This window comes from Aulonocara stuartgranti (genome assembly GCF_965226115.1).
Source record: "Aulonocara stuartgranti genome assembly, chromosome: 16".
NCBI classification, from domain to species: Eukaryota; Metazoa; Chordata; class Actinopteri; order Cichliformes; family Cichlidae; genus Aulonocara; species Aulonocara stuartgranti.
In genome coordinates, this window is record NC_138952.1 from 5325623 (window position 1) to 5344002 (window position 18380).

The window sequence follows — 18380 nt, forward strand, 5'->3', positions numbered from 1 at the left end:
TAAATTGGAATTGTACAAATTGTGCAATGAAATCAACTTTCAAATCGTTTCTCTATTTGTCCTGTTAACCTCAACTCTGACCTTAGATTTGACTGTCCTAGTAGCAGGACATCTGTAAATTAAAAAATTTAATTATATGTCACAACTTGCTGTAATTCATAGGACTTGCATCATAGTGGTGCCTTAAATTTTAAATAATTAAATTAAGTAAGTTGGTTTGTGGAGACATCTGTAGACGTATACCAAAACATCTATATGTCACAATATTCAGGATAGGTGATGAAAAAGAGAGAAATTACAAAATATTTTTAATTGTTTACCACACTTAGTTCCACTTTACTGTCAAGGTGTGTGCTGTGGCAGGCGGCAGGTAGGATGTAGGACCCAAACGCAGGACTTGTACATGGAATGAGAAAACTTTCCACAAAAATAAATTTCACAACAAACAAACCAAATCCTCAAATAAGAAAACTAAACTGGACTCTAGAAAATAAGAAACAAACCACGGACTGAGAACTAGAGCTTCTGCAGGAACACAAAGGCAGAAACACAACACTGTGAGGGCACAACATAACAAAGCACAAATGGAACACAGGGCTTAAATGCACAGTCAAGACAACGAGAGGATGGGGAACGGGTGGGAACACATCTGGGACAAATGAGACATAACGAGACGAATGAAGCAAAGCAGAGTACATTGGCAAAGGACACAGACTGTCAAAGTAAAACAGGAAGCATGACACAGAGATACAGACTTGACACTGAGACATAGAAACATGACAGACTCTGGAACAGCGGGAACATGAAGCACAGAGACAAAAGTAACAAGACGTGGGACACAGGAAAGACATAAAGACAGAAAACTAAGACTAAGCATATAACACACAGAGAACAGAAACAGAACAGAAACCTAGAAACCAGGAACTGTAAATATAATACAAAACAGAAAACCATCATTCAAAGAGTATAACTTAACCCAAAAAACACAAACACTGGATCACCAGACCCAGTGCCTTGACATTTACTATTAGTTCTTTGTGACTAATATTCTCCATAAAGTACCAACAACAGTACAAAAATAAACAATTGTAGCCCACAGACAAGCGGTTCCATATACTATTGATACTGCTAACATGTAGACGTGGGTTTAAAAAGCTCCTACTAACTCCTACTAAACTCCGCCTACTAACCAACAGGGGCTAAAAAGAATCCTGCTAACGTGAACTACCGAAAGCCACTAAATGGTAAACAAAAAAAGTACTTTAAATGTTAAAAAGTAGAGAACTATTGTATATTAGCATCCTGGAGGCCTAGGGGTTGAAGGTATTGAGTAGCATCAACATTCAAGTCCAGATAGCCATCTTTGTTGTTTGTAATTACCAGTCTCCTTCCTCCCTCAGTTCCGTCCATCCATCTACTTGTCTAATAAAGGCCCAAAGTGCTTGAAAAATGACTGGTGGGCATTGAGTTTGAAAGATGCTTAGGAAGTGCCAATAAAATCTGCAATTTGTCCCATTATGGAAACCGTTAGAGCCAACAATAGCTTTGCTTTGACAACAGTCTAGATCAGCTTGAATGAAAGTACAACAGCAGCATATGCTGTTTCCACTTACTGTACACAGCATTAACTCATATTATGTAAGATCAACAAAATAAGCTAATGGCAGCAGATGTATTTTGCCTTCCCACACCAAAGTCCAGCTTTGCTCTACTTTTACCTTTCTTTACTGTGGGGTTATGTAAGCAAGCTTCACTGAGGTTCAAAGGCCTTTGGAGACTTCAGGCCTTTAAGACTGAAAATCTCCTGCTGTGTGTTTCTCTGCTGCTGACTCAGCTCAGCGTGTTCTTGTTCGCCCTTAGTATTTTCAGATTTCCCAGGGCATGGTGTATAATGTATTAATGGGCACCAACTTTTTAGCAGTTCTTATTTTTTTTAGACACATGTGTACCATCCTCACTCCTTTCTACTCTTTAAGTGGCCATCAGAATTAGTTTGTGTTCACCTGGTTTTATAAAGAATGCTGTATTATCATGGCTCTTGCTTTCCATCCCCCACCTCTTGTGCTTTACTTTGTAAATAATATCTGTATGCAACGACCATTACTTTCTTGTCAGTTTGTAAAAAAGCAGATTTCTTCTTGTCTAGAACTGTATGAACGTTACATAACAGCAGCTCAGTTACAAGTTTGCTTCAAGCTAGGCAGCTAGAAAGCCCGCAGCACACATGCGTAGCTGATAATGCTGGTAGATTCTGCAGGACAAAGAATGAAGCTCACATCTTCTCCTTGCCTGGTGTGCCAAGCAGCCTGTGAATGGCCGTGCAGGTCAGCCTGCATGACTGCTCATGTAATCGCTTTAAAAGCCAGTGACCCTGTGACTGTTTGAATAACCCCACATCCTGGCAGGGACATAACCACAGCAGCCACAAGGGAGGATTTTGGCAGGATTACCCACGTCCTTTCTCCACAGCAGTGAAGCCCTCAAATTGAGAAACCATTGGGTTACATTGGGTATTGGAGCATTTTCATCATTATCTATTGAGGGCAGGCAACCCTCCAGCATCCTGTTACACTTTCAAATGACTTTTTTCCCCTTTTGTGATGCCCAGAAAAGAGTTTTTGGTAGGCTCATCTCTGTGTCCCTGAAGCTGGAGTGGAGTGGCACAGGTGCCATTCTCCTTTCTCCCTCTGAGAAGAAGTTTATATGAGTATAAGTCATTCAAGAAGCTTGCACCTCAGCCATGTTTGCAATTCCAGGCAGTTATTACGAGATAACGTGACCAAACACACATCTAAAAGAATTGGAAGAGACATCAAATGTATTTCAGTTGTTAGTGGGACAATACAGGAAGACAGATAAAGAATCACCCCTCAAATATGATTAAAAAAAGGCTTTGATGATGAGCAGGTGACTTAGCCTGAAAATATGGTTTAAACCTTTTTCCCCTGCAGGTTATACTTGTATTAAATGTAGGAAAAGTTCTACTTCATTACAACCACATGAATGAATGCAATTGTAATTTGATTTACTTTAAGAAGAAAAAACAATATAGTTAATGAAACAGGGCTGGATGGGTAATCTACTGCACTTCTGGGACAATGAGTCAATGCAACGGCCCTACAAGCACAGACAGCAGCTCATTGGTTCATTTGGTTTAGAGCTGGCACTGACCATTACAACTGAAACTTGTTATTTTTATGAGTATATTGTCAGAAAGTTAGTTTTGGAGTGTAATTTAATGTAGCACTTGATAAATATAAATGATTCTTATAGGGTAGAACCTGGCGCTGTGAACTGCAACTACCTGCAGCTTTAACGTCACAGTAGACGTAACCCTCACACTTTCTGAGGAGAGGTCGGGGAGTGTTGACGCTTGCAGCCAGCGCTGCCTCTGTGCCCTTTACCAGCTGCGCCACACCAAACCCATAAAGAGTGATTCAACAAGCATGGAAAGTCTGACCCTGAACATGCCTGTCTTCATGTCTTGGCACAGTTTTTACACCCTGTTCAGTAAAAAGAGAAGCAAACAATTAAAAAGTACACATTTAAACAAATAAATATGTTTATTTTCTTCACTTTTTCTTGTTGTGTTTTCATGTTACAGGAGGTTGGAAGTATAATTGGAAAGGTATGTATTTTCATACTCATTTTCATGATTATGGAAAGATTCTGATTCACTTTGATGTACAAATGTACTTTTTTTTCAGAAAGGAGAAACAGTAAAAAAGATGCGAGAAGAGGTGAGTTTGAATATAGAAAAAATTAGCAAAAATATTTATTACCCTCCCGCCCATTGCACCCCCCCCAGCAAGTCACTAAAGATCACAATGAAATACCAGGCGAAGTTAACTTTGTAATGCATGATTCAAATTTGCTCAGGATCTGTTTGAATAATTAAGGTTTCTTATCATCGCCACTGAAAATGAAAAGTAGTTGCTGGTCTTCCAGAGTGGAGCGCGAATCAATATTTCTGAGGGCAACTGTCCAGAGAGGATTGTTACCATCACCGGACCAACGGACACCATCTTCAAGGCTTTTGCTATGATTGCCTACAAATTTGAAGAGGTATGATCAGTCTGTACACAATCAAAATGTACTCATTTTGTATTTCAATTCACCTTTTGCTCCTGTGGTAGTTCCAGACATTCAGCTTTCTTTATGTACACACAGTTTTCCTGCAAGCGTGGGTTTCTCGCTTTGAGATAAAGATCTGTCTGCAAACACAATCTCAGTGTTTGTATTTAGATAAAACCAAGCCAGACTCATATACATACATATATACAGTACACCTGCAAAGGGAACCTGTATCACTGAACAGTATGAGGTGACTTTTCAGCTATCTTTCTGCTGATGTTGTCTTTGATGTGTCTCCTCTTGCTAGTGCTGTGTAAGTACTGTGACTGGAACTTGTAAGAGGAGACTGACTGCTGAGTTCTCGGTGATCTGTGTAAAATGTGCCGTGCCAATAGGCTGGGTGTTTACAGGAGGGTGCATTCAGCGAGCGGAGGAGATGAAAATACTCAAGGAAAATTTAAAACAAGTGTGTTTTTGCAGGTCATTTTGCACCACCTTTGAAGTCTGGAAATTTATTTGGACATTCATTACTGAGACAGTTAACATCACGAATGTCTCGATGTCACATCAAGAAAACATTACCCTTACAAGATAAAAATACTTGCTACTTTTGTTGTTGTTTTCCAGGACATAATCAATTCCATGAGCAACAGTCCAGCAACTAGCAAGCCTCCTGTCACCTTAAGGCTTGTTGTGCCAGCCAGCCAGTGTGGCTCCCTCATAGGGAAAGGAGGCTCCAAAATCAAAGAAATGAGAGAGGTGTGTGAAACATTTTTCTGAACGACCTAATTATGTTAATAATGTTTATCCTGTTTTTTAAAGACAAACAGAACATTTACAGACAAATAGTTTTATTTTACGAGCTTACATTCTTCATGAGTAAATAAATATTAGATATTTGAAAATTAATGAATAGTTTAACTAAACTGTGTCATTTTTCCTAAATAATTAACTGTAGGCTTGTTTTTACTTGATTATGTGTTACTTAATAAATTATTAATGAAATATCTGGAACGTTCAGCAGCAGTTATGACCCTGCAGCCACAGGACATTTAGCGAGTGCAGTTTTTTTTTTTTTTTTTTAAATCAGGACAACATTTCAGGCCTTAATGCTAGAAAGCCTCAGAAGAGGAGATACAGTATGACAGGCAGCTGAGCAGGACTCAAAGTTTGGATGATGCCATCTTGCGGTATATACCTTCACAAGGCCATCATAGCACCATCTGCACAGTATCGCTATAAAAATTTGTTAAGACATGTCACTAAACCAGAAAATTGCCCACCCCCTGTTGCTGGTGCTTGAGGCAAAGTCAGTGCATTTTGTATTCTGGGTGGCAGGAACATTTATTTCAAAATTTGATGCGAAGCAGTCCGATAATTGTTGAGCTACTTCAGTCTGGATCAAAGTGTTGGACCGACCAAATACCACTGCTATCGCTAGAGCCACACTGCTAGTGTGTCTAAAAAATAAGTAAATAATAAATAAAATATCAACAACCCTTTAAAAATGCCAGGTGACAGTACAGGGAAGCATATGACATTTGCTGTTAACTCATTTGAATTGTCTGTGTGCTATACAGTTCCCTATGTACAAGCCAGACGTTTTGTGCAGGTCTAATTTTTAACTGTGTTTAATGGATTCTCTATTGCATTACAAAAACTGTCACGAGTCTTTAGATACAAAACTAATGTGATTTTAAACTCAGACGTCTTAATTGTGCTGTGGCTCGTCTGCTCTGTCTGAGCAGCAGGATTTTAATTACAGTCAACTGCCGTAGTGACACTCCTCAGTTTATCCACTGTCTGAAAAAGCACTGTTTTAGCGCCTCTCCCTGCTTTTAAGCAAAATTTCTTCTGATTGGCTTCCTTAAAAATCAGGTGGGCGGGGCTTCTGTGCTCACAGCCAGGCTATTTTAGGGACTTCTGCTCGCTGAGACGTCTTACATATCAAAGAATGGAAAACACTGAAAAACTGTGAAGCCTGAGCTTACTTTGATCCAGTGATTGATACTCAGATTAGTTTATATATGACAAAAAAAGCTATTATAAAAGTTTGAACCATTTTATGTATTTTACAGTTTTGGAAGTGCAAGTGTCATTAATTCACAGTCAGTATCATGAACACTAGCATTTAATAGCATATCAAAGCTACATTCCCAGTCATGATTTTATAGGTGGGTAGATTACAGCTGTTGTACATAAAGTTATCTCTGTACAGATTTGTGTTAGAAATAATTTGTGGAGAGAGATGTAAATTTTAACATCCAATTATCCAAAAATAGCAACTTTTTTGGCAGTGGTTTTAAAAGTGGTGCAATTAGAGATAATTATGAATAGCTGGTGGACACTAATGGTGGAGCAGTGCATCCAAAAAGTCTCCGAAATGCATCAGCTGTAGTCTATGCTTGTTTCCCAGTGATGTAGCAGACACTACACAGTGGCTGAATGAGTGAGTGGGTGAAGTGTGGGAGGATGCATCATTATTGTCTTTTTGATGGAAGCTGAAAAAAAGAAGACGCGGAGACAAAATACAGCCATGAAGGCAACATGTTTTGACCCCAGGTGGATATGTGGCAATTGAAGGAAATAGTAAAGGACAAACTAAACATCCAAATTGCCATGGTGCTCTTATAGAGGCTGAAACGGAGTCTATCATATAGCCTGCACCTTGAGTACTTGAAGTACCTTTCAATTTTAATTTCCCTGCCAAAGTAAGTGCCTGTACTCTTGAGAGAAATGCAAAGCACAGCCTGAATGTGTTACAAATGAATTTCTTTCAACATCATCAAGCCCCTCAGAGTCCCTTCCTCTGCTCCAGTCCACAGGGGCCCAGGTCCAGGTAGCAGGCGACATGCTGCCCAACTCCACAGAACGTGCAGTGACAATCTCTGGGACCCCAGAAGCCATCATCCAGTGTGTCAGACAGATCTGTGTGGTTATGCTGGAGGTAAAGTATGTACAGATTTAGCAAAACGACTCTAGTTTAAGTGCCAATATGACTTACTATACAGTCTCAGAGAAATGTATTGAACAGACAGAGTGTGTGTCGCATTGCACTTCTGGCTAGACCTATAGCGTGCCTCTTTAAGAATTTATATTTAGTGCTTGTGGTCGTAAAGCACATTTTCTAAGAAATTGATTTTTGAATGGTCAGAACCACCTGGCAATTGTTGTCCATAAATGTCAACTTGACAGGCAACTGGCTCGTGCCAAGAAGGGTCTACATGCGTACATTTTCTATTATGCTGAAAGTGAGAAATTGTTTGCAGCATAGCAAAACAGACTGCAATTTAAATCATTCTGATGCAATTTAGAGGGAGAAATCTGTAATTATCGATCATTTTTGTGCATTAGTATCCAACTGAACTGTCACGGAAAGAGTAACACCATTACTTTGTCTGGATATTGTATCTGAAGTGGATACTCCTGCTGCTGCAGCACAGCAGCTACAGTGGAAATTTGATTAAGCCTTTCCCCCCGTCTTGAATAGTCTTGTTGCTGATGCACGGCATGAATCAATAACTTGGTGTCATTATAGTAAGTTCGCAAACTGGAAATCCCCTTCCTTCTCATTCGTCATGGCTCAGAAAAAATAAGGTGATGCATTTACACAGCAGTGCATGAAGACTAAAGACATTTTCTTTGTGAAAACTATAACGTTTCTCTCAGCAAGACACTTTATTGCCTCAGAATAATTCCTCTGCTTTTCTGCAGTAAAGCACTTTGGAAAATATGATTATATATGTGAATTGATAAGTGGGTGGATGCTATCCCGCTTCATATGCATTACACTGCACACAGTGATACACCAAGTCAAAAAATATTACAGTATTTTAAAGAACTGTTCACTCTCTGTTTTTTCTTTTCTAGGTTTTATTAACAAAAAAAAAAAAGAGCACATCAGTACCATTAAATATACACATTAAATAAGAAGCTATTTTATGTGTATATTTAGCTAGTGTATCTTAGCATAACAACCATTTAGCTAGTGTATCTTAGCATAACAACTCTAAAGACAGGGAACAAAAGCTAAAAAGAGGTAACAAAACAGAAACTAGCATCACCTTGTAGCCACTTTTGCTAAAATAATGGAGTTTACTTGCTATATGTGGGACTAGGCTTTGGGAAAATTTCCTTGGTACAATAATGAACTGATTTTAATATTTTCACTTAGCATGCTCTGTTACCTTCAAACAAATTGTGGCAAGCATCCTGCTCAGCTAATTGGCATCCTTAGCTTTATAATTTGCTCATCTTTAAACTAGTTTCCGTTCATTGTTGAGTATAAAAAAAGTAAAACAATTCTTGTGCAGATGTGAGTTTGACGCACTTACATTTGCAATTATCTTGCTTTAGACTAACTCTGACTTTTGTTTTTCCTAGTCCCCACCAAAAGGTGCCACTATCCCTTACCGCCCAAAGCCCACCTCCACCCCTGTCATTTTTTCTGGTGGCCAGGTAAGTGCTGAACTAGCTTTAGCTTGTTAGTTTGTGCCTACAGCCAACTTGAGGCTTTTGCTGCAGCATCAGCATCACTGCCTCTTTAATGCAAGCTTCTGTTAACTTTTATTCGCACACTTGCAATTTCTGCAACTCTGTCGCCTAAAAATAAATTTTATATAAGACTAAACTATATTATTTAGCAGATTTAGGTGCAGCATATTAGCTGGTTGTATCGTATTTTTTAAATGACATTTAGAAACTTGTAAGGATGTGGTTGGGGTGAATGACTGATGTACAAATCGTTCAATTTTCACGTTTTAGGCTGGAATAAATGGAAAGCAGTAGATGAGAGAGCACTTCTTAAATGTAATTAAACCTACTGTGTCATAAGACACAATGAAGTACTTTTATATTGATCAACTACTACTGTGTGAAACTACCTAATCATTGTTCCTTTTGCATAGAAAAGAGAGAAATTGGTTCTGACAAGGATGATTGTCACAAAAATTACAGCTTTAGTTGTTTTATATTGGGGGAGTGGCTTCAGTAAAAATAGAAGTTTTATACCTGTAGTAATTTCTATCTGGTTGCTTGGCTTTTGTAGCAGTAGGAACCTCTCTGTCAGAACTAGCACTGTTACCATGAAATGAATGTGGCTTATATTTGACTGACTTATATTTAAACGATCTTGCATTTGTGCAAATGATAAATGCTCAATTTTATTAGTTTGATTAGGTGCACCTAGCTGGTACCCAGTTGGACCACTTGTTGGTGTCAGAACTGCCTTATTTAATGTCTTGGATTCAACAAGGTTACTGGAGACATTCCTCAGAGATTCTGGTTGACATTGACACGATAGCATCAATTATTGCAGATTCTTCTCCAACACATCTATGATGTGAACCTCCTGTTCCATCACATCCCACATGTGCTCAATTGCATCGGGACTGTGGATGTCAATTGCGTAGCCAATTCACTGACATATTCAGAAAACATTTTGAGTTGGCTTGAGTTTTATCACATGGTGTGGTATCCTGCTGAAAGCAGGCTGGGGTGTTTAGAATCGGAATCAGAAAGGGTTTTATTGCCAAATGTTGAGCAGGTTTACAACATTAGGAAATTGCTGCGGTACTTAGTGCAAACATGCTGTCATATAACGCTTAAATAGACATAAAAATAAGAATTAAAACAAGCCTTACTGGCTACTAAGGGGCCTAAAGTGTGCCAGAAATGTCCTCCGCACCATTATACCACGAACAGCAAAAGAAGTGTTGATACAGTGCAGGATGGAACCATGTTTCCATTTTGCTAATCTCAAATTCTGACCCCACCAACTGAAAGTCAAAGCAGAAATCTGGACTTGTTGAGCCCAGCAATGTTTTCCCAATCTTATGTTGTTCAGTTTTGATAAATCTATGTGAATTGTAGCCTCGGCTTCCTGTTTTTTAGTTGACAGGAATGGCACGCTGTCTGCTGCTGTAACCCATCTGCTTTAAGGTTCATGCTATGTATTCAGAGATGATCCTCTCCATACCTTGGTTGTTACAAGTAGTTATTTAAGCTACTGTGACTTTACTGTTAACTTTAAAGTAATCTGGCCAGTCTTTTCTCATCCATTTTCACTCATCTAACTGCTGCTCTCTGGATACTTTCTCTTTTTTGGACTCTGGAAACCCTTAGAGATAGTTCTGTGGGAAAGCCCTAGCCAATCAGCAGTTTCTGAAATACTCAGACCAGCCTGCCTGGCACCAACAACCATTCCACATTCAGATTCACTGGTCTTGACCATGTTTACATGCCTAAGTGCATTGAGTTGTTGCCATGTGAATTTTCCGATTTAATATATGTATTAACAAGCAGCTGGTGTACCTAACAGGTGTACCTAAAAAAAGTGGCTGGTGAGTGCATTTTGGCTGGACAGTCATTGTTGTTTGAGTGCACCGGATAGTGAAAGAGGGAAGCAGGGACGGTAGCAGAACCATAATGTGTGAATCAGTAACAATGGCATTAATGTCAACAAGAATGCTGGGTGCATACTAATGTCTGTCCAGCCATATCCATAAGTTAATTGCAGATTTGGACTAAAAGCTGTTGAATGAATTTGAAAACTTAGCAAACAAGAGATGCGCTGGAGGACCAGAGCACATAAGAACTTGTAATGACTCCAATTTTCCTTTTGTCTGGGAATAATCATCATCACTGGGTGTTAAATGGAAAAAAAACCCCCACATCTGAAGCCTTTAGAAAACAACTTACACGGGTCTGATTTAGAAAAAACAAAACAAAAAAAACATGCACAGACAGAAATGCAAAAACATCTGTCCAAAATAAGGTAATTCAGTTGACTAATATGCTATGTTTAACGTTAGCATATACATACACAGTCTAGACTGGGATTTGAATGATTACTCACCTGAGACCGAGGCAGCTATTTTGTTTATACAGTTGAATCCATGAATTAAAGATGAAACAGGAGAACCAAAAATGAGGAGTCATAAAGCAGCACTAAGTTGCATTGGCAGCCATCAGCAAATGCGCTTTATGGACATTATGAAACATTTTCTGCCAGTCATCGGATATATTTTATTGTATTTTTGGACTTCCAAGACTTGGATGTCATTGTACTTCATCTACATATAATAAGCCTTTTCTGATACTGCTTTGAATATGCTAACACTTAAGTGGATCATCAATTAATGTTAGTTAATGTCATTGCTAATGATGCATAAGATTAAGTGAACCATCACTTTAATGTCATTACCACTAAATGGTAAATAAATGGTAAATGGCCTGTATTTGTATAGCGCTTTTACTAGTCCCGCCTAGGGACCCCAAAGCGCTTTACACACCCAGTCATCCACCCATTCACACACACATTCACACACTGGTGGAGGCAAGCTACAGTTGTAGCCACAGCTGCCCTGGGGCAGACTGACAGAAGTGAGGCTGCCATATCGCGCCATTGGCCCTTCTGGCCAACATCAGTAGGCGGTAGGTGAAGTGTGTTGCCCAAGGACACAACGACCGAGACTGTCCGAGCCGGGGCTTGAACCGGCAACCTTCCGGTTACAAGGCGAACTCCCACTTCGCCCCACTAGAAACACATACCAAAATTTATAATCAGTATTATATGTAATATATACATTATATATAGTACATAGACACATAATAAGGAAAAGGAATATTCAGTTGTGGTCAGAGGTTTACATATATTCATCCTGGGCATGAAGGTCAAGGTTATTTTGTGTTTTTCATGATTTTTTTTAAACTGTTTTTCATCCATTGTGGAATGATTGCACAGTATACAACTTTAATGACGTTTTAATTGAATGTAAGTTTGAAACAGGGTCAAAAATATTTACACTGGGTCAAATATATAACTACACCACTAACTAATATTTGGTTAAATATTAGTGGAAGTTGCACATCAGCTAGACACTTTTGGAAGCCATGAGCAAGTTTCTGACATAATGTTAAACTGAGGTAACGTTTACGGTGAAGGTAGTCCTCCTTTATTGTTTCATCCACTTTATGGAATGCACCACTACCAAAAGTAGAAAAACTGTTCCAGAGCATGATCCCATCATAGGTTTGAAAGCCTCACCTTTACTCCTCCAAACATAAAACTTTTCTCCAGATGGTATTTGACTTACCCATATGGGTTCAATTGAGCTTAAATGTGTTGGTTTTTGAGCAGGGGATTGTTGCTTGGTCAGCTTGGAACATCCTTGATCTTGGAATCTGTAGGTCTTTAAGGACTGGCTTTAAAAGACCTTCACCTGTCAATCAAATCATTTTTATTCTGGCAAAAAGAAACTATGAGTTGTAGGCAGCAACTCATTAACAAGTTAAAAGGCATTGTAGAACCACTTATTAAAAGATTTAAGTGAGTGTAGGTATAAATTAAAGCTTGTACATAAACTTTTGACCCTGTGTGATCGAAGGAAAATCGACAATAAATTCAAGCTTGTGCACGCAATACTTGTATTTTTAAAGTAATTAAAGATGTATGCGGTACAATCATTCCACTCCGGAAAAAAGAACACTTCAAAGAATTGATTAAAGCCCAAAGTGATTCATGCCCAAGATGAGTGTTTGTAAGTGACTGAAAGGCTTTTTGAAAGTGTTTGAAAGTGTACAAGCTGATTTGTTCTTTATTTGATTTTTTCCCCCTCTGATACTGAAGTCTGATTTTTCTTCTATGTTTTACCTTTCCAGGCCTACACAATTCAGGGACAGTACGCCATACCACACCCAGATGTAAGTTCTTAGTCTCTTTTTAAAAATTTAATTTTGAAACAAACCTGCGTTGTTTCGTATATAAAGAGCAGACATTTGATTAGATGCACACATCAGCTCTTATGAGATAAGCTATAAAGCCCTTCCACTTTCAGAACCACTGGCTGTCTATAGTTTAAGGTTTTATTGTGGCTGAACTACCAGAAAGATCTGGTCGATAACAAGCCAGTGGCTCCTGGTGTTAACGATCAAGGCAAAGACAGTAATGGCAGTTTTGATGTAGACAGCTCTTTAATTCCCTTGGACCATATAGTCTCCATTAATAATCTGCCTTCATCTGTCCTTGTCATAAGAGCATCTCAAGAGCTACCTTGTGTCAGATCCACTAATTCAAAGTTGGGCAATGATTGATGCCAGTGGAGGTGGTGGTTGACGGTACAATCACTCAAGTACGGGCCTGACACCCTCTTCCTCCCTCATTAAAACTCCTCTTAAAAGGAGAGGAAGCCTTTAAAGTATCGGCCTTCCCTTATTCCTGATGGAAATGATATACAGCAGCGGATGGACATCCTGTGACCATACTGGCTGGGAGAGCAGGTGCTCTTGCAGTCATATGGGTTCTCTGAGTGTGAGTCAAAACTGCCATTTAGAAAGACGTGGTAATTAAGAGGGCAATAAAAATTATTTCCTGCAGTTAATGTTAATGTGCTCACCAGTGGGTCCACATTTTCAAAATCACTATGCTAAAATGATAAAGAAACAGGCAGAACAGAAAGGAAAATATCAAATTATCTAATAGAGTCCATCTCCACGACAGACAATCATCCTCTCTCTGTATCTCTTTTTCTCTTACTTTTTATCCTCCACCACCCCGTGCCATGGCCTCCTTTTCCTCACCGTTTCTTCACTCTAGTTTTGGTTGGCTTCATTTCTTGGTGTGACCTGTGTAACAGTAACCTCTTAGTTCTACTTTCCCTCCTAACCCTTCAGCAGTTGACCAAGCTCCACCAGTTGGCTATGCAGCAAACCCCCTTTACCCCTCTCGGACAGACCACCCCTGCTTTCCCTGGTACGTACCCACGAGGCCCGATAGATACTTCCTTCTCTTTGCATCCAGAGAAACATTTTTCTCTTTCCCTACCTTGCACCCTATCTCTATTTTGGCACAGCATGTCTTGGCCCCTGTAGTTTCTATCTTTCTTTGATTTGTCCATATATGGGTTTTTTTTTCTTGGATATGTCTGATATTTTGCCACTGAAAGGTAAAAAAATGCCTTCGGGCTTCACTTTAAAATGATGTATTCCAAACTGCATTATCTCTTGGAAACAGGGCAAATTGTTTATGCTGTTGACTTTCCATTAAGGAGGGAGACTCTAATGCCACAGGCCCGATTCTACAATAATAATTGTGCCTCTAGCTCTTTTATAGCTCTTGGTGTTTATATTAGCCTATGTGCATCGCAACCTCTGCATCTGTGCAGTTGATCAAATGAAGGTCTCGTGAGTACGTTTTTATCCAAAAGCCTTAGCTATAATGAATGCAGAAATGCAAACTTAGCATTTTGAGATCAAAAAAGGTCACCTATGAGATTTATGTGGATTCAAGGCTTTCGGGAGTAGTCCGGGTGGATAAGAAACATCTGTAGTTCACCTCTGTGGAATGCATATTTCAGTCTAGCAAGGTTGTAGGTTATTGGTTTGGCTTTTCCTTTCTTCCATATTTTATTTTATTTTTTCAAATTCTAACTTGTTGGGAAAATAAATAAACAGGACGGCAAAACTCTTGAAATTGAGTGTAACTTGTGAGACAAGTATGCTGGGCTGAGATAAAACAGAATATCAGGATATTTTATGAGGCCTGGTGACCCAAAGCACAGGGAGAGCATGCAGGCGCCACGCAAAAAGGCCATGTGCTGGTTTGTTGCAGTTTCAACACCAAAACACTAGTTGGTGGTGGAGTTTCTCTCTTTGACCTAGCGGCGAAAGAAGACGTGGACAGTACCGTGAATCAACAGTACTGAATGGGCTAATCACATTCATTGTGTTGAGTCAACGTTGCATTTCTTGTGAGATGCATGTCAAGTTACGGTGAAGGGTTTCACAAAGGTTTGGAGTTATGATTAATCACATTTAAGCCACCATGCTACTTTTATTCCATTTATATCCACATATCAAGTTCTGGATTTTTTGACAACTCAAATAACGTTGTCTCCCCTCATCGTCTAACCTCAAAAAGTGAAATAAACCTAATGGGTGAAACAGAGAGCAAAGGAGTCAAGCTAGTCAGACTGTAAATAACAAAACAATGATGTAAGAAACCAATTACACGGCTGATATACCGGAATAGCATTAGTAAATAAGCAGCTATAACCTGATTTCCATTATATGCTGTTTGACTTATAGGTGCATTCGATTCACACTTCTACTGATTCCTCGTGTGTTTTACGTAGGGTCATCTATCCCATGGTGGTTGTTAGATTTCATTTCATGGCAGCTGTATATCTTTTAATTTTGTTACCTGAGCAGCCACACAGCGTTCTCTCTCTTTTTCTTTTTTTAACCCTTACTGTGCCTGTCTGCATAGCTGTACATGGAATGAGTAACTGATTAAACAAAGTTCATGATCCCCCTTCTGAATGTGTTTCCTTTTCTCTCCAAGCAGGAAATTTAATTTACAGTGGGGCAAAAAAGTATTTAGTCAGCCACCGATTGTGCAAGTTCCCCCACTTAAAATGATGACAGAGGTCAGTAATTTGCACCAGAGGTACACTTCAACTGTGAGAGACAGAATGTGAAAAAAAAATCCATGAATCCACATGGTAGGATTTGTAAAGAATTTATTCGTAAATCAGGGTGGAAAATAAGTATTTGGTCACCTCAAACATGGAAAATCTCTGGCTCTCACAGACCTGTAACGTCTTCTGTAAGAAGCTTTTCTGTCCCCCACTCGTTACCTGTATGAATGGCACCAGTTTGAACTCATCATCTGTATAAAAGACACCTGTCCACAGCCTCAAACAGTCAGACTCCAAACTCCGCCATGGCCAAGACCAAAGAGCTTTCGAAGGACACCAGGAAAAGTATTGTAGACCTGCACCAGACTGGGAAGAGTGAATCTACAATAGGCAAGCAGCTTGGTGTGGAAAAATCAACTGTGGGAGCAATCATCAGAAAATGGAAGACATACAAGACCACTGATAATCTCTCACGATCTGGGGCTCCACGCAAGATCTCATCCCGTGGGGTCAAAATGATCATGAGAACGGTGAGCAAAGATCCCAGAACCACACGGGGGGACCTGGTGAATGACCTGCAGAGAGCTGGGACCAAAGTAACAAAGGTCACCATCAGTAACACACTACAACGGCAGGGAATCAAATCCCGCAGTGCCAGACGTGTTCCGCTGCTGAAGCCAGTGCATGTCCAGGCCCGTCTGAAGTTTGCCAGAGAGCACATGGATGATACAGCAGAGGATTGGGAGAATGTCATGTGGTCAGATGAAACCAAAGTAGAACTTTTTGGTATAAACTCAACTCGTCGTGTTTGGAGGAAGAAGAATACTGAGTTGCATCCCAAGAACACCATACCTACTGTGAAGCATGGGGGTGGAAACATCATGCTATGGGGCTGTTTTTCTGCCAAGGGGACAGGACGACTGATCCGTGTTAAGGACAGAATGAATGGGGCCATGTATCGTGAGATTTTGAGCCAAAACCTCCTTCCATCAGTGAGAACTTTGAAGATGAAACGAGGCTGGGTCTTCCAACATGACAATGATCCAAAACACACCGCCCGGGCAACAAAGGAGTGGCTCCGTAAGAAGCATTTGAAAGTCCTGGAGTGGCCTAGCCAGTCTCCAGACCTCAACCCCATAGAAAATCTGTGGCGGGAGTTGAAAGTCCGTGTTGCTCGGCAACAGCCCCAAAGCATCACTGCTCTCGAGAAGATCTGCATGGAGGAATGGGCCAAAATACCAGCTACTGTGTGTGCAAACCTGGTAAAGACCTATAGTAAACGTTTGACCTCTGTTATTGCCAACAAAGGTTATGTTACAAAGTATTGAGTTGTATTTTTGTTATTGACCAAATACTTATTTTCCACCCTGATTTACGAATAAATTCTTTACAAATCCTACCATGTGGATTCATGGATTTTTTTTTCACATTCTGTCTCTCACAGTTGAAGTGTACCTCTGGTGCAAATTACTGACCTCTGTCATCATTTTAGGTGGGGGAACTTGCACAATCGGTGGCTGACTAAATACTTTTTTGCCCCACTGTAAGATTTTGCTGTGTAATTTGGGAAATATGTTTTTAATTTCTTTCACTTAATAAATATAAATTAAATAATCAACTGCAGCTAAAAAAAAAATTCTAGTGGCTGCACTTTACTAGGCATTACTCGTAGTGCCTTGATTAATATAAAGCCAGAAAAAACAGGGTAGTTTATTTTAACTCAGCTGACCTGCTGCTAGGTGGATGTGCTACCTTTGATAAAAAAAAAGAAAAAGTTCCTTTTAGAGATGAACTCTGCTAAAGTATTGAAATTGCAATGTCTTTTCTTATAATGTCCGCGGTGCAGGTTTGGATGCCAGTCCACCAGCCAGCACCCATGAACTCACCATTCCTAATGATGTAAGTAATGCTGGAAAGGTTTCACGAGACATCAATTTCAAGAATACAGTCATGTATTGCTGTTTCCGCCAGATGAAATTTCAAAAATCTCCAATTTGGTCTCATCTGTTCTAATGAAACTGTTCCAAAAGTCTTGTGGTTTGTTCAGATGTAACTTTTCAAACCTATGGAAACTTTTTTTAAATAATAATATATATGTTTAAATATATTATGTAGGGGATTTTTTATAAGCCGGAGAGATAAATTGATCTAACTATTTTATGTAAATTTAATAGAAAGGATTACTGTCTATTTGTAAATATATAGAAATAATGATTGCACTGAGATGCCATCTTTTTAAAAATGTAAGTGTTATAAAGAAGAAATGATTGTCATTACCAGACGTGAAGCCTTGTTCAGATTCAAAGACTTTTGCTTTTTCCCCACAGTTAATAGGGTGCATTATTGGACGCCAGGGCACCAAAATAAATGAGATTCGACAGATGTCTGGGGCGCAGATCAAAATTGCAAATGCCATGGAGGGCTCATCAGAGCGTCAGATTACCATCACAGGGACCCCCGCTAACATCAGCCTGGCCCAGTATCTCATCAATGCCAGGTAACCTTTCAACTCTGCTGGGCTCAAGCACAACATTAAAGATAAAAGTAACATCTGAATGAGCATGCTCATAGTGAAGATCCAAGAAAGCTTCTCTCTCTGATTGGGCTTTTTGGAATAAAAGGAGGTCGCTGACAAGTTTACTTTTGACACTGAGACTTTGATGAGACTCTAGAAAATGCAAAAAAAAAAAAAATCTGTCAGATTTACACAAGCAACAGATAAGCCCATGAATAATGTGAGCCATGCTGGGTCCCCCCCCCCTATTTCCCTTTGTTTGTTCCTTTTGACTTTTGTTCTTTACATCCAACCAAGTGTAGACATTAAAATGCAGTAAGTTTCTGGGAGAACACTCTTTGCAAGTAAGTGTCTCATGGGAGCAAGGCCAACTA

General features: G+C 39.5%; 1 protein-coding gene and 1 long non-coding RNA gene across 11 annotated transcripts in view; one reads left to right on the forward strand and one right to left on the reverse strand.

Annotated features, from left to right (window-relative positions):
- The window catches only part of pcbp3 (poly(rC) binding protein 3), an 80377-nt gene that overhangs the window by 57373 nt on the left and 4624 nt on the right, over window positions 1-18380 (forward strand). For 4 of the 10 annotated variants that reach the window (XM_082507694.1, XM_082507689.1, XM_082507687.1 and 1 more), the window contains 10 exons: window positions 3605-3628; window positions 3708-3740; window positions 3934-4065; window positions 4702-4833; window positions 6893-7021; window positions 8458-8532; window positions 12736-12777; window positions 13747-13825; window positions 17338-17390; window positions 17819-17988. In XM_082507694.1, coding sequence (XP_082363820.1) covers window positions 3605-3628; window positions 3708-3740; window positions 3934-4065; window positions 4702-4833; window positions 6893-7021; window positions 8458-8532; window positions 12736-12777; window positions 13747-13825; window positions 17338-17390; window positions 17819-17988 — 869 coding nt within the window. The remainder of the gene's footprint in view (window positions 1-3604; window positions 3629-3707; window positions 3741-3933; window positions 4066-4701; window positions 4834-6892; window positions 7022-8457; window positions 8533-12735; window positions 12778-13746; window positions 13826-17337; window positions 17391-17818; window positions 17989-18380) is intronic. The other 6 variants (XM_082507695.1, XM_082507691.1, XM_082507696.1 and 3 more) reach the window with 3 other exon arrangements.
- Window positions 6967-18380, reverse strand: part of LOC309690575 — a 42599-nt gene continuing 31185 nt past the window's right edge. The window contains exon 3 of the long non-coding RNA XR_014271752.1: window positions 6967-7015. This is a non-coding gene — a long non-coding RNA (uncharacterized lncRNA). The remainder of the gene's footprint in view (window positions 7016-18380) is intronic.